The sequence below is a fragment of the Eurytemora carolleeae genome, unplaced genomic scaffold (assembly GCF_000591075.1).
Source record: "Eurytemora carolleeae unplaced genomic scaffold, Eaff_2.0 scaffold994, whole genome shotgun sequence".
Taxonomy (NCBI): Eukaryota; Metazoa; Arthropoda; class Copepoda; order Calanoida; family Temoridae; genus Eurytemora; species Eurytemora carolleeae.
Window position 1 is genome coordinate 118,882 of NW_019396907.1, and position 12,174 is coordinate 131,055.

Genomic DNA, 12,174 nt, shown 5'->3' on the forward strand with positions numbered 1-12,174 from the left:
TATTCAATCAAATCATACTTAATTTTTCAAACATTAGGTTTTTCAGCTCCCCATGGAAACAAAACATTTCTTCACGTTATGGTCAAAAAAATTGTAGATATTAGAAAAATAATGATACATTACCACAAAACGCTAACGTTGGGGGTATGTTCCTCTAAGGTTAATGCTTAACGTTAACGTTAGGTATGAGCTCCGATAACATTAACATTTAACGTTAAGGTTAGGTATGAGCTCATATAACGTTAATGTTTAATTTTCATGTTTTGTAGATTATATCCAAACGTTCCACGATCTGAGACTTAGTGCTGGTTCCAATCAGACCCCAGAGCAGATTATGATTAGGTTAAAACTTTAAGATATTTTAAACAGGCCAGATTTGGTTGCAAAACATTCACAATTGATAAAAAAAATATTGTAAAACTTTTATTATTGATTTCTAGCTTCAATTCGGTTTTTGTTTGCTATTTTTAATGCTAAATTTGCACATAAATGTATATTCTTTTAAAGTATTACTTCTGACTATGTCACAATAGTACCAAGTACAGATAGCAAAGAGTGTACTCTATGCTGATGTAATAAGTACTACTGAGTATGTCACAATAGTACCAAGTACAGATAGCAAAGTAGACTTCTCAATCAGAAAGAATTCACACCCAGAAAATGTTTCCTAAAGAAATTCAGGATGAACTTTGTTATAAGCAACTGGCCTCAAGAAAAAGTTTTTCAAAAAAGAAAGGGTCTGGTAATACGGTTACAAAACTTGCTAATGAACAAAAAAAGAGTTTAACAAACAATCAGAATGTCAAGAGTAGAACACAGGTACTTTCAACTTTATTTCAATGTTTAGCAACTCTATTTACTAACTTTTAAAAATAGATCTAGTTCTAACCTCTTGTTGAATCTCCAGAATGAGGAGTAAGTAATCCATCTTAACTTCAGTTGTCTCCATGCTGCATGCAGTCCTGTAATAACATTGTATGAACAGGTACAGCGCACTCATTGATCCAATTAGCCAACATAATGGGCATAGAACTTGCTTTCAATACATTACTTCACATTGGGTACACTAGACTGGTTAGTACAATTAAATACATATGGAGTTTGTGGGGTATATTATGTTTAAATTTTCTAGTACCAGAGAAGAGGTCTTAGCCATAGTTTGTGATCAAAGGTTATCGCTTGCACACATGCAGAAAAAGATTACAAAAAACAAAACATACGTATATTTAGGATGGAAAACGCTATCTTACACAAAGAATAAATTTCTGATTGGAATCAAGGAGATTATGTATAGAAAAAAAATATATTTGTTTTAAAGGAAATTTTTAACCTGTTTTACTATAATCTAATTTTCATTACTGCAGTCCAATGATAAATAATTGCCCCAAAACATTAAGACTGTAGTTATCTGTAACTAATTTTCTTAATTGTTCATTACAGTGATAAATCAAAAAAAAATCAATTTTGTATTTAAATGATTTTACAAAAGGAACAATTTTGAATTAAGAAAAGGGATAAAAAGAACAAAGATATACAACTTTATCTTATTTCTATAAAAGACTATTTGACTTTTAAATTTGAATTTTGTTTGCCAAACAGAAAACAGTATTTGAAATCAAATAATGAAACTAATCACAAAATTAGCTGATCACCATGAGTTAATCATTTCAAAAATGTAAGTTTTGCAGTTGATATATACCCAACTAACTAAATCTAGCTAATGAAGAACTCTTGAACATCTTGTATATTTTTAAATCTTTTTACCAGGGCAGTTAGATGTAAGGTACTTTCCCAAATGATTTTCCCAAGTAGCAACTTCCCAACTGTGCAATTTCCCAAGTGGCAACCTTCCAAGTTTGTCCCAGTCTCATCACTTGCCCCCCCCCAGCCTTGTTCTAACTGCAGATCTTAGCCCCCTAGCCCAACCTAGCCGCGATGCTCAGCCCCCATTGTTGCCTGCAGTGCAACCTAACCTTTTGGAAGTTTCGTCTTGGGAAATTGCACATTTGGGAAATTGTCACTTTGGAAGTCACTCTAAGGAAAATGCCTTAGGGAAAGTACCTAACACCAGCAGTTGAAGAGGTTGGGCATCAAATAGCTTTGATCTCTGTATTTACGGATAACTTATGTAACAACTAACTTTCTGTATTTATTTATCCTTGCTTATAATAAAGTACCTCAGAATTGGTAAGATATTCTGGAATTTTGAATGTGCACTTTTGGCCAATAGGACTGTGTACAACAATGGCAATCCAGTAAAGAAGATGATGAGTGCAAACGATATTAAGACCTGAGTATTAACTCCTTCCTTCCAGAAGTCAACAGCCAAAAATACTATAGCAACCAGAGCCAGGGTATGAACTGAAAACAGAGCAAACAAATATGGTCCAAAACCAGTTTTAAGTTTACGAAACATCTCCAAACGCTTCTGGGCAACCATGAGAGTATTTTTAGGATTGCACTCGAAATTCTCCATCTTTGATATAAATCCAGTGACTACAGTTCCAAACAATACCAAACCAACCAGTGATTTTGAGACAAGACATACTTGAATTACTGTCCAAAGTATGATGATATTTAATCTTCCCTCAAACAATAAATCTACCTAAATGGTCATCAAATAGTGTTGATTATTTCATTTTTTTTATAATTTTCCCTGCTTTTTCTTCATTATGCAAAATATGAGAGAGGCAAAATTATTCAATATTCGAATATTATGAAGCAATTGTCCGAGTTGGGTTCTTGTACTGCATAGTAAGAAAAGCAAATTTCAAATATGCTGTAATTTGCCCTTACAGATTGACAAAATAAAAGTCTAAAAGTCTAATGGCCAATTTTGAAATGCTTTAGTACAGAGTGTCCCTTAAAAAACATTGGAATTCAATGACAAATTTGATATTGTCTTTGTTATAAATTAGCATTGTAATATGTTAGACCTTAGGTCTAATTAAATGATATGTGGTGGGGTTGAAAATGTTTATTGGTAAAAACTTGTTACGGAATATATGGGAGCGTTAGGACTGTGGAGTTAGTTTCTGTAGGAGAGATTTAGGGAGCTTCTCAACTGCTGGTATTGATGAATCTTCAGAACACGGAGCTGTCTGGAGCAGAACTGTAGAAGGCTGCTTCTGTAGGGAGCTGCTTGAAGCTGGTGTAGATGAACCTTTAGAGCTGTCTGGAGCTGAACTGTAGAAGGCTGCTTCTGTAGTGAGCTGCTTGAAGCTGTTGTTGATGAATCTTTAGAGCTGTCTGGAGCTGAACTGTTGAAGGCTGCTGCTGTAGGAGAGCAGCTAGAAGCTCATTAAAATAGAATCCGGGATTTGGATATCTGATTTTAGAGTATCAAAAAAATGCCCTTTTTGTTGGTACAGAATTGATTTGTGAACTCTGGAGCTGGACAAGGGACGGCATCAACTGTCTATATAATGTTTTCAAGATTTCAAGGTTAGATTTCAAGGTGTAGTCTTAACCTTGAGCCTATACGTAAAAATATACAGTAATCACAGGATGTTCACAAAAAATACAAACATATAAATACTTTTTAACTATTCATAAAAGCACAAATATCAATTCTTAAAGAATCTGTTACATTCGTTTGTGAATTTAAAAAAAAAGGAGTTTTAGTTTATGTAAACACCCTTCCCATATACAGAGATAATTGATTTTAACCATGTTTTAACATTCTTTGTTAAAAATACGCACTTTGAACTCCGTTACAATTACCTAATTTTAAAGCCCATAATATTATTATGTCTGCTAGAGTTTATTTTATGAAAAGGGTAAAAGACTGTAATAATGTGTCTATAATGTCTCTGCAAGATGAATAGTGAAAACAGACAAGTTTACTCTATTTGTATACTGCATTTTTCTTGTTTTACTAAGTACAACCGTATGCAGTCAAAACATAAACAAACAAAATGTGATCATAGCAGACGAAACTCTTACAGATTACAGCTTTCTCAGTAGGTATCACTATACTAAATCAAAGAATTGTTTGAAAAGACGATATCGAATTTGTCACTGAATTCCCATGTTTATTGGGACACCCTGTACTTTCAAATGATAAAGTTTATTTTATTACCGTATTTCCTACAAATCCCAGACACACTAAAAAGAATACAACTAGAACCAAGGGTTTTCCAGGAGTCTGGCTTCCTTTGTAACATTCTGTAGCATTCTCCTTCATGTAACCCAGCAGAAAACTCATGGTAACAGATAGAAATTCATAAACAATACAGACAGCTGAATCTATTACATCTCTTGTCTTAGTGTCATTACTCATTCGCATCCAGATATATACACAAGTGCATCCTTAGAACATTAATGAATAAAAAGTTTATGTTAACCACCACACTGTTCTAAAGATTTAAAAACAATAAAGGCACTTATTGATGATCGAATTGGAATTTATGATTTCAAAACATTAAGAATAAACCCGATGCCTATGGTTTCTTTTTAACTTTTTACAAAAATTGGAAGATCTGAAACTTTTTTTGGGGGGGGGCCCCCTCCCCCCCCAAGAAAATAAAAAAATCTGCTACAAATTTTTGATGAAAAATTGCCAATTGCTGCAAATATTAAATTGCAATTGCATATTAGATTGCACACCAAAATTTCCTTAGAATTCTGCAAAATTTTCGACAATTTTTCCATTCCACAGGAAACTCTACAATTTTGCAGAGCCCAGACCGTATCACATCAACATTGATTCATAGATTCAAACTTTAGAATTAAAATGATATTAATAACATCATTCTTGTTCATATGTTTTATTCTTTTAGATTCATTTTCCTAAATGTAGAGCACTAATGAGAACGGCCAGAATTCTTCCAATCCAGGGGGTTCCATAGATAAATCCTGAATACTCCAGGCATGTAATAATCTTGCTCCAGGGTTTGCAAGGTGTGTTGAAGAAATTTCCAACCTTAACCTAGGGAATATCCAGAATCAACCAAATCATGTGTATGCTGCACACACAAAACAAACTGCATCAAAGTTGCATGATCAGATTATTTTCAGTCATATCTTAAGCTTCTGTTCAAATTCCATCAAAAATATCCCAAGAGACTTTTTTTACAAAAATTTTCAAAATACAAAATGGTTTTTAATAGCAAATATGATAACTTGCTTTTTTAACTCGGACCTTTAATTTACCATATTTAGGGAAGGGATTTTGAAGGAAATAATGTGTAAAACTAAACAGAATCACTAAAATCATGTTTACATTAAAGGAAAAACTTTAACTTGATAGAAGGGTAGCCTGTTGAAGAATTTCCAGTAAAAAGGGGAAATTGCTTCACGACAATTTAGAAGTATGATATGATAAATTTTCTGATGCTGAGCTCTCAGACCAGAGAATTCCACAAGTTTTTTTTGCGCAAAAAACTGTTGCAGCAACAGTAATGATTTTTTCCCGAAAATATTTTTTGCAAAATTTTGCATGGTTTCATTTGATGCGCGAAAAACTGCAAAAAAGTTTTCAAAATGAAAATAATTTTTTTGTCACCACAGAAGTTTTCTTTTTCTGGAAAACCTAATCCTGTCTGTATTGGAATATTTTCAGTCAAATTTTAAACTTTGTTCACTAAACTTTTAACCAGGTTCCCTAGTCTATACTGCTTGTAGTTGGAGAGAAGTACCAAGCATTATAGGCTAGGGTTTGACGGATAGGGAGATGAAAAATATAAAACTAAATGTTTTAAATGGAGTTTTTCCAAGGGCGACTTTCCAATTGACAATTTCCCAATTCCCAACATCCCAAAAATTTAATTTCCCAAGCGCCAACTTCTTAAATGGTGGGTTAGGCCTTCAATAACCGCAGGCTTCATTGGGGACAAGTGCTGCCGCTAAAGCAAGCTAGGGGGCTGAGTGCTGTGGTTAGGACAGACGTGGGAAGTTTCCACTTGGGGAATTGCAAATTTGGGAAGTTTCCACTTGGGAAAATACCCGTGGGAAGTTGCTGCTTGGACAAGATGGCTTTGGGAAAGTACCTAACATTATTTAAAATGTCTTAATCATCCTTCTCAACAATAAATATTTTTAAATACTTTGGATCAGGGGTTTCTTTGAATTATATCTTTGTCTTTACTTGAATATTTGCTGCACTAGGTTCCATCATGGTGTTGATGCGATTACTGTAACTATAACTATAACTTTAATATAGTTGTGCATTTCCACCATTAGTAAACATTTTTACATTGTTTAACTTTATTAATAAAAATTGTAAATCAATATGTTTCATATTCCCACCTAGCTGTGTAAAGGTATGAATAATACTACAAAATTTATCAAGGATCAAATTTGAAAAATATGTGTCCCAGTTTCCTCTACATGAGAAGTAGTACGAAATTAAAAAAAAAGGTTTAAATGTCAACTGTGGAAGACGATGCCTGGCCGCGTTAAACTAGTTCCACAAGATTCAACAGAATGAGATAGAACGGATACGGGGCATTAGTACTGATATCATCTCTACAGTCTACACGTGCGATATCGATATTGACTCTAGTTCTGAAGTCCCACGAAACATGATAGTTGGTGAATACTTTAAAATTTCTTCTCCCATAATTTTTTAAGTTGCTGGATACCAATTAGACAATAATAACATAATACAGGGTGTCCCAAAAAACATGGGAATTCAGTAACGAATTCGAAGTCGGCTTTGTATAAGATTTATGATTTAGTATAGCGATACCTACTTATATGAAAGCTGTCATCCCGGTGAATTTTTCGTCTGCTAGAGTTTAAAAATGGTTGTTTGTTTATGTTTTGGTTCAATACGAATGTACTGAATAAAATTAGAAGATTTCGAATAAAGTACACTGTTCATACTGCAGAAATTTTAAAGAAATAAATAATTATTGCAGAAAATATGCGTACAATCAAACAGAAGACCTTGATACGAGGTTTACATGTCTATAAAAGACAAGTAAAGCCAGGAGATATTTTAAGTTGTAAACTTGACCAATTCTGGATGTTGGAAAACCCCAGTCGATACAGCATTGCTGTCTAAGATTCGTTTAACCGAACGGTAAGCATGTCTTTACATTTCCTTAATTCGCCATATTTCTCTTTCTTTATTCCGCCATATTTTCGTCATTTCATTAACCAAATTCCTCGTCTTTTCATTTCCTGTTCTTTAACTTTAATTCTAGTTCCGTTCTTTCATTGAAGAGACTGTAGTGAGGCTTTTAAGTGACCTTTTATTTAAAAAAGAGTGGCATACACGATTCACAACAGTACCCTTTAACTCTTAACTAACAAGGTTTTTAAGGGTACTATTGTTCATTGTGAATCGGAAATGCCACTTTATAAATGGAGACAATTACTTGACAATTACTCAAACCCCTTAAATATTTCTTTTTGTATTATTAAAAATTCTTACTTCTTTTCCATTTCTTCAATTTCATACTGTAATTTTCATATTAGGTTGGACATATTGCCAAAGAATGGGAATATTCCTTGGGCCCTTTAATCGAGTTTAAAAGAAAGGAGGTGGAGGTTAGAATTCCTCCAGAGGCCAAAATTCACAACTTTGGCGAGGGACCCCAAATTGGTAAGTTTTTTATTTTACTTGATTGCATTGAAACCTTTCATTGTTATTGAATTTCCTTTTTAGAATGCGAGATAAGCTTCCCGTTTGACAAGAACCTAGATTTTGTCTGGCTAAGAGTGTACAGGGAGGAGGTTCGGAAGCAAGGAGGAATAATCCTAGGAGTGAGGACTAAATTCATTTTTGACCAAAATCTACTTATTTAAACAATTGATGTAAACAACTATTTTTTATTTAAACAATAAATTTACAATATAGTTTTATGCATTCTTTATCTCAATAATTCAAAATGGCCCCCTATTTGCTCCATGCACATCTGTGCACGTCTCCGCACACTGACGTGACATCTTTTAATCAGCTCTGGATCTCTGTTAAGTTGATCTACCACCTCTGTGATTCGCTCTTCAAGTTCGTCCAAGGAGATGGGGAGAGGACTGGTGAAGACCATCCTTTTCATTATGGACCAGATTCTAAAGTCCAGGAAACTCAAGTCCGGGCTCCGTGGAGCCGAGCTGTGGCCCCTGAGACCTCTAAGGTCAGCACCAAGGCCAAGAACTCGACCATCAAATTGATGGTCTAGGTATTCCATGAATCTAGGATTTCTGTGGATGGTAGCACCGTCCTGTTGCCAAATTATTCCTACGTTAAAACCATATTTAGATTTTTTAAAAGATCATAAGAAACTTTGAAGTTTTAAAGTAAATTTTTGGTAATCATAAATGTAAATTTTTGGTAATCATTACAGTTAATTTGGTGTGTTTTAATTCTTTAAAGGCTAACTAAAAAAAGACCCCACCCCCCTTATAGAAACAGCTCATTTTTAAACACTTAAAAGAACAGTAGACATAATTTTAAGCATGGCTAAACCAGAAGGTACGTTGAAATTACGAAACTGGTCAAAGAAAATTGAGCCAATACATATTTTTCCTGTGGGGCCCTACTAAAGAAACCAAACAGCTCGATATAAAATGGAATACCGTCTGCAAAGCATGTATAATCATATGGTAGGGCGAACCGCGTCAGTTGTCTCTCCCTTCTATTCCTTGCTCCCTGGTTAAGACACAGAATAATTACAGCATTTTATTAAAGTTTACGTAAAATATACTCTAGCAGACGAAATTACATAATATGTCTTTACATCAGGTATTACAATACTGATCCTTAAAAAAGACGACATTGAATTCGTCACTGAATTCCCATGTTTTTTGGGACACCCTGTATATGGGAGTCATATTATAGTAAAATTGATTTCAAAGTAAATGTTACGCGACCATTTGTGCGTGCACCTAGTAGAAGAATGTGTGATGAAACCACCCTGTGAAATAAGCTGTTCTGCCCTAAAGTGGTTAAATACTAAAGTGGACCAAACTCCTAGTTGGATGACGACATTTTATGTCCCAAGTATTTAAAAATATTATATATGAGAACTTNNACAAGTCAATGGGGATGATTTCATTTTTCCAATCTTGTTTAACACTATTGTTGAGAAAAATCTTTTTGCATCCAAATTTTCCCCCAGGGCAGGAGTGTTGCGTTCACCTGCAATCTACATGATTAACCATAATAACGATATCTTTGTTCAGGTGAAGAAGGGAGAGAGCGTGGGGAAGTTGGTCAGCCTGTCAGTGAAGTACGAGAGCAGGCAGCCCGCTACCAGAGCAAGCGAGGCACAGGAGTGAACCAGTTGTTGTTTGTGGGAATCCTGGCAATACTGGGAGTACAGGTTATGGCCAAGGACGAGTACAAGGTGGAGGCCTATGACTGCTCCCAGCCTATGAATATCAAGATGTTCACCTGAGAGGCCCACTGCAGGTTCAACCCAGAGGTAGAAGGAGTGCCGGAGAAGGTTACAATTCTCCAACATGTGAGTACACAGACGGTAGCAGGATACAAGTGTCAAGTATCCTCTCATCGCAACATGTATTACTGTGGAATGTTCAGCTATTCAAAACCTATTTTGAGTGCTGAACAGGAGCAAACATTAGTGATAACAGCTCAATCTTGCGCTGAAATGGCACGTACTCGCCAGTTTGTTACTCCCCAGGGACGGAAGACAGAGTCAGTAGTAGTTCCTGGACGTACCTATATAATGGAGTTCTCCTCTGGTTTCCAAACTACCTCAAACTCAGAGATAAGGTGTCAAGGTAAAGATATACTAGTGGATGGCTCGATCCAGAAGGGCATCGTAACCCACATGGAATATGTGGTTACGATCGAGACGGAGATGTTTACGGTAGAAGGATCAGAGATCAGAGCTATGTCATCATCGGAGCGCCTAGCTTGCAACCCGAGAGGTCCATCACTAGGATGTGTAGGTGCTCTACACACTTATACCTGGGACCAGCCTGCGGATAGCTGCACATATAAGGAGATAAGAGAAGTGCAAGGATTACTAGCCTCAGAGTACTTTGCATCCACTGAAAACGAACTTTTCTATGAATTAAAAGGGGGTTATGCTCTGCCCATACCCTGCGGAGGATATAAAGCATTTTCCACAAATGTGAAAGACATTGTATTAGTGAGAACGTCTGATATGACTGAAGATTCCAAAATAGCGAAAATCAGGGCTCAAGATGTAAGTTATGCAGCAGAAATAAGGTCTCTGTCATTATTTCTAAGGTTCAAACTTGATGTTATTGAAGGAAGAAAAGAAGCACTAGGAAAGTCTGTTGTATGTGCTCTGAACGTGAAAGAACCTGGTCTAGCCTCACCTCACAGAGTGGAGAATGATAAGTTCCTATTCCGTAGATCAGATGTTATTTATCAATATACTTGTAAAAAAGTAATCGTGGAGTTAATAGATTCGGACCGATGCTACCAAGGAGCTCCTATAAAACCCGTGGGAAAGTTTAAATTTATAAATCTGGCTAATAGAATGTTGCAACAGGACTCGGCCAAAGAGCCATGTGTTGAGAATTTCCCACAGGTTTTAAAAGGAATAGACAGTTGGATAAGATTCGGTCCAAAAGTGAAAGCAGTTGCTCCGCCCAGGTCGGAGGAGCATGGGAATCTTGTTCTATCTCATCACGCTGACGAAGTTGGATTGTACACGGAACAAGAAGAGCGTGATTTTGAGCATGTGAGCACCTTACTGCATTACAAGGAACAAGTAACAGGTACCCTTGTACATGCAGTATGCTCGCAGGACGATGAATGTGATTTAAATCCCTTACCAGGAAGTCCATCATACTCACTATCCAAACTGGAGAAAGAGACTGTTGAATTTGTGGAATTAGGACCATGGGATTATTTTCTAGTGAAAATCCTAGGACCTATTTGGATGGGAGTATCATTCGTAGGAATATGTGGGGGATTGATCACGGCATTCCAACACGGAGCATGGGCTGCTAGATCCGGAGTACGAGTGTGCAAATCTTGCAAGAAGACTCAATCTGATGAAGAACTAAGGACAGCTCATTTACTAATGGAGCTCATGGGAGATTCTCAGTCCATGCCAATGAATAACAGGAGAGCCCCACCCCCAGATGTAAGATATACCTCCAGATTCGGGAACAAAGAGGAGAAGGTAGAGATAACAGAGCTACCTCGTATCTGATCGCAGAAAAGATCAGCGGGGCATGTAGCAGGAAAATGAGGGAATGATCTTTCCTGCGAACATAAATAGTATTTTTTCCTTCTTTCCGTCATTTTTAGTTTCTCCCCCCCACCCCTTCTCCCATCCCTCGTCAGAGCTAACGGATTTATTCTTGTTTGTGTTTGAATTCTATAAATAACCCAAGCCACTCGGAGAAACCGTTATCCCAGAAACCGGGGGCTGGTGGGTTAGCCGGCCAGCTCACTGTAAGAGTAGGGTTAAATGCGAATCCAGGGTGGAGCGAAATCTGGGGAAAAAGCATCAGTTGATCATCAGCTCCCTTAAACTGAGGTTTCCTTGAAGATTCCCCATCACCCTGAAACTGTTTCAATTCACAATATCTGATTAGTATAGTATCAATCGTATATTTTTTGTATCTTTGTAAATAATAAAGTATAAGAAAAACCGACTCGTCGAATATATTATTTACAAGTGTTTGCATTGAGTATTTTTCTTTCATATACAATAGTAAATAATGCTTCTTTTTTTTAGACTTTTTGAACGCGGAGAAAGAACGAAGAACAAAAGCTTTGGCATGTAAAGTCAATATCCTGAAGAAGTGCCAGGGTATTTATTTCATCAACATTTTAAAACTGTTCTTACATTTTTTTTAAATTTTCTCCTTGGCCTTAGATTCTCATACCACTGTTGTTACATTATCTTATATCTGTCCTTATATTATCCCTGTCCTTTCACCCTCTTATCCTTGTTCTTACATAATCACATACCTGTTCTTGCGTTTTCTTATATTCGGCCTTATATTAACTTATCCTTGTTCATAAACTTATTCCCGTCCCTACATTTGCTTATATCCGACCTTATATTATCCTTACATTCTCATATCCCCGTCCATACATTATCTTATTTCCATGCCCCATTCTCAATTAGTTTTATCCCTGTTCTTATCTCTTTATCCTTACATCCTTACATACACCTATCCCATTCTCATACTCCGGTCATTATGCTATTTTATCTTGTCCTTACATTCTCTTATGTGTGTCCATATATTATCGAATCTCTGTCACATTCT

General features: G+C 36.0%; 1 protein-coding gene and 1 long non-coding RNA gene across 2 annotated transcripts; one reads left to right on the forward strand and one right to left on the reverse strand.

Annotated features, from left to right (window-relative positions):
- Window positions 1-334: 334 nt before the first annotated feature.
- Window positions 335-2,592, reverse strand: LOC111709970 (uncharacterized). Its single transcript, XM_023483953.1, has 3 exons — window positions 2,178-2,592; window positions 890-962; window positions 335-667 (listed from the first exon to the last, which is right to left on the reverse strand). The coding sequence occupies exons 1-3, from the start codon at window positions 2,474-2,476 to the stop codon at window positions 563-565; spliced, it is 477 nt and encodes a 158-aa protein (XP_023339721.1). The 5' UTR covers window positions 2,477-2,592; the 3' UTR covers window positions 335-562.
- A 4,074-nt stretch (window positions 2,593-6,666) lies between these two features.
- LOC111709969 (uncharacterized) lies at window positions 6,667-7,806 on the forward strand. Its single transcript, XR_002766972.1, has 3 exons — window positions 6,667-7,027; window positions 7,426-7,552; window positions 7,616-7,806. It is a non-coding gene; the product is annotated as an uncharacterized LOC111709969 (long non-coding RNA).
- Window positions 7,807-12,174: the final 4,368 nt, after the last annotated feature.

Coding starts and splice junctions, on each gene's coding strand:
- LOC111709970 (XM_023483953.1), bottom strand. CDS start 2,476: ATGGAGAATTTCGAGTGCAATCCTAAAAATACTCTCATGGTTGCCCAG. Junction 963..2,177: donor AATATCTTACCAATTCTGAG/GTACTTTATTAT, acceptor ATGTTATTACAG/GACTGCATGCAGCATGGAGA. Junction 668..889: donor TTCTGGAGATTCAACAAGAG/GTTAGAACTAGA, acceptor GAATTTCTTTAG/GAAACATTTTCTGGGTGTGA.